General features: G+C 44.7%; 1 protein-coding gene across 1 annotated transcript; it reads right to left on the reverse strand.

Annotated features, from left to right (window-relative positions):
- Positions 1 to 1,775: 1,775 nt before the first annotated feature.
- On the reverse strand, positions 1,776 to 2,895 carry LOC109746482 (BTB/POZ and MATH domain-containing protein 2-like). The gene is made up of 2 exons (XM_020305607.2): positions 2,769 to 2,895; positions 1,776 to 2,701 (listed from the first exon to the last, which is right to left on the reverse strand). Exons 1-2 carry the CDS (start codon positions 2,893 to 2,895, stop codon positions 1,776 to 1,778), a joined length of 1,053 nt encoding a protein of 350 aa, XP_020161196.2.
- Positions 2,896 to 3,993: the final 1,098 nt, after the last annotated feature.

Genomic DNA, 3,993 nt, shown 5'->3' on the forward strand with positions numbered 1-3,993 from the left:
GCAGAAACCAGGAGCCTCGGATCCGGGCAAATAGCATACAGGCTAGGGAAACCCACCAGAAGTGATTCGCCACCCACCTAAGGATCCAACCAGAATTGGGTTCCTTCCCCAACTCCTATAGTTAAGGAAACACCTAGACGAATATCCTCCTTGTTCCGTTGGATGGATCTCCAGAACTGGGAACCCCCCGAGCATGAGCATGCCAGGAGAAGCTTGCCACATAGGTATTTTGCCTGGCGAAGCTGCAGCCACAAGCCTCCCTCACCCTGCAATATCCGCCACACCCACGCAACATTAGGGCGACGTTCATGCGGCGCGAGGACATAATACCTAATCCACCCCAATCCTTAGGCAAGCAAATGTCCGCCCACTTTACCGCATGATATTTCTGTCGACCGTTAGCCCCCTGCCAGAAGAACCTAGCCAGATCCTTGTCCAAAGAGCCATGAACGCCCTCCAGCAGGGTATACACCCCCATCATATACATGGGAGGCTCGCGAGGTTAGAGCTAACGAGGACAGATTTACTCCCCTTGGAGGTGAACTGCCCACATCAAGGTTCAGCCTAGACGCTACTCGCCCCACCAACGGATAAAACTCACTCATCAGAATCCATTTTTAAAGGAAAGTGCGTAGCTTGCGATGTGCATTAGATATTGACCCAATGACCCTCACTCATTGATCATCATCTCGCCCTCTCAATACTACATCTTTCCTATGAATGAAATGAATACAAAGAGCACATAAAGTTTGAATACACTATCTTCTTTTTCCTTTTTGTATCGACGGGTCTCTGATCATCTTTCTTAGATTTCTGCAGGAACTAAACTCCTATTCACACACTTGAATGAACACTAATCCCCTAATCACTTCTGACTAAAAGAAAATCCCACTTGGAGTCAAAGATGTCCAAGGATTGAGAACTCAAAAGCAAATTTGTTATTAGGCAAGTTAAAAAGTGTAATTTCCTCCGAATTCCATCAAATTATGTTTTGCTCTACAAAATCTTGTCAGTTTTGTCAAACATGTATGGCTAGCTGGACCACATTACTCTTGCGCCTTGCTGAATACACCTGTAACGAATAGGACCCAAGTTTCATGCTAATTAGATGATACACATAATCTTGATACATGGGCCCATCTTGACGGGTTAAAATGAAATAATATAAGGTGAGACATGTCGCGAGATTACTATTAAGACACAAAATATACATAGAGTTTTAAATATGATAAAACACTCTGTCACAACGAGCATGTAAAAGGTAGCGATACATATGAAAAGCTCTCGCGGCTGATATGAGAATGAGCTCACTGGCACATCGGCGACGAGAGTGAGCTGCTGATATAAACATGCTTATGCGACTGCCTCGAGCTCATAAGTCTGATGATGATCTGTACAGGAACTTCACATGCTGGAATTAAATAGATAGAAGACACACTCTTAATCTACTCCCTCCGTCTCATAATATAAAAGCGTTTAAAAAATTTAAACGCTCTTATATTATGAGACAGAGGGAGTAGTTCAAGTGTGCGCAACCTGATTACGCTCTGAGTTGAACAGATGTGTACATGTAGGCTCTTGTTGTGGCATTTCCTCCGGCCACGATATATTTATGAATGCATGAAATGTACATTGACACACACTTAACTGAATTTATAAAGCATCCATGCCATGAGCACATATGACATTTTCTTTGCACATATACCAAAGGTATACCGTAAGTAGATCACAACCTCTCTATTGGGGGAGCAATAATCCATTAAGTAAGCCCGTTACTACGGATTAGCTTTCAAGGCAAGCTTGGTAATCAGCTCGTTCAGAACGGAGGGATCGGTCGTAGATATGTGCTGCCAGTCACTGGTCGCCATGACATCTCGTAAGCCGTCAGCCGACTGGAGTTTGAGTAACTCCAGGCAGGCCTCTTTCAGTTCGTGGCAATGGTGTTGCGCAGCTACACCAAGGATGGCCGACACCGAGCTCAAATTTATGTGTTTCAACAGCCTGTCTTCACACATCGACTTTAGTCGTTGGAGATCATACTTGTCTGCCGCCACAAGCAATTGTTCCATCCACAGAACATCAGCTCCGGCTTCTCCTGCTACTCCTCCCATATCCATCTTCGGCATTGAGTCAGTGTAGATGAAACCTAGCAAAGCCTTGAATACATTGGGTTCAATATCTTGTATTTGTATGGCATCAGCCGTGGTTCCCTCCTTCATGGGGCCGAAGAGTTCAGCCCTGAAGACGGCAGAACGGGCCGCGAGCACGCACCGGTGCGCGTCGAACGTCTCGCTGCCAACCTCGAACTTCACATCGGCACCGAGCTTCGTCACTAAAAGATGGTTCAGATGGTCGCATATGTTGGATGACGGCACCTCGATGAAAGTATCAACGGCTTGGGTGATGATAAAGTCGCACCGGATGGTGAAACAATCATTCTTGAGATGCTCCGACTTTTCGAGGTCCTCTCTTTTGATGAAACGATAGTGACCCCAGCCATGACCACTTTTAGAGAAATCACCTATGTTGGTTGCGCGGATGCATGCAAGCTCGTGCCGGTCAACCTGATCGACGAAGCTAAACTGCCAATGCGCATTTAGGGGCAGCGCAACATCCTCGTGAAGGACAAGAAAAACAGAGATAAAACCAGCAGTCTCCATGCGATCACCATTGGGACACAACTTGAGAGCCCATCGATAGCCTCCAGCACAGAAGGAACGACCCATGATGTGCTTTCCCGTGGGCGTATCTTTTGACGCGTGAGAAACCTTCGACCACGAGCAGGTGATACCACCAGCTGCCGCTGCTGGCCTTGCCGGAGTAGATGGCCGGCGCCGTGGACGATGGCTTAAGCAGCTGGCCGTCAGCAACGACGGATACACCGGCGAACGACATGCTTCTTCCGATCTTGAGGGCTAGCACTCGACGATGTGTTTGCCGTGCTCTTTCCAATTAGTGTGCGGCTGCTTTCCTACTAGCTAGGGATATACTTATAACTTACAAATCGGTCACAATCATTATAACAAATTAATCAGAGTTTGATAAGGTCTCTACATAACCGGTAGTTTCATAATCTACCCTGTTTTTTTTAGGATATGCCACAGTGCATATTACAAGTACTAGTAGTATATTTGTGGGAAATCACGGCCATCGACGTGCCTCGCCTAGCCGTCACGTACGATTTTTTGAAACGGCCATCGGGGATGGGAGAAGCCGGCACGTACGTGTGCCATACTTTTGTGATATACTCCCTCCGTTCCTGGGACTGTCTATTCTACATCCAGATGAAATCCAATTCGCTTTCATCCATATTTTTCAGCCAACTAAAGGATGATAAGTGTCCCCTGTCCCGTGCTCTTTCCATCCCACAAATCGTTTGTAAAACAGGACTGCGCAGCAGGCTTTAAACGAGTCCACACCCTAAACTTTTCCAACCCGCACAAGGACCAAAACTGATGACATCTAACCACACAGCCGAATAATTACAGTCGTTGTTGCTGTGAATTAACTATACAAAGGGCTAAAAATACACTAACAATACCACTGAAAATGGCAGTGCAGAAACCACTAAAAATGCATAGTAATTCCACTAAAAAAACACTGAAATTCCACTAGTGATGAAACTTGCAAAAAACAGTGTAAAATCCACCAAAAGTACACTGTAAATCTTCAGTGGATTTACACTGTTAATCCACCAAAAATACACTAACAATTCCGCATGAAATACACAAAAGGAATTACACTGCAAATACTGCTTAAATAACAGTACGAATTCCACTGAGAAAGTACTAAAATTACACTAACAGATACACTAATGAATTATAGAGTAAAATCCACTTTAAAAATGCACTGTAATCCACTAAGAATTACAGTGTAAAATAACCTAAAAGTACACCGAAATTGAACTAAGATTTACAGTGTAAATCATATCAAAGTTGCAACATCGACAAAGAACTACACTGTAAAACCAGCCGGAATTACACTGTAAACCTA

The sequence above is a fragment of the Aegilops tauschii genome, chromosome 1 (genome assembly GCF_002575655.3).
Source record: "Aegilops tauschii subsp. strangulata cultivar AL8/78 chromosome 1, Aet v6.0, whole genome shotgun sequence".
NCBI classification, from domain to species: Eukaryota; Viridiplantae; Streptophyta; class Magnoliopsida; order Poales; family Poaceae; genus Aegilops; species Aegilops tauschii.

What these genes read in the sequence shown, in the direction of transcription:
- LOC109746482 (XM_020305607.2), bottom strand. Translation starts at nt 2,895, where the DNA reads ATGTCGTTCGCCGGTGTATCCGTCGTTGCTGACGGCCAGCTGCTTAAG. An exon ending in TCACCTGCTCGTGGTCGAAG is followed by an intron (nt 2,702 to 2,768) that starts GTTTCTCACGCG and finishes TCTGTGCTGGAG; the next exon opens with GCTATCGATGGGCTCTCAAG.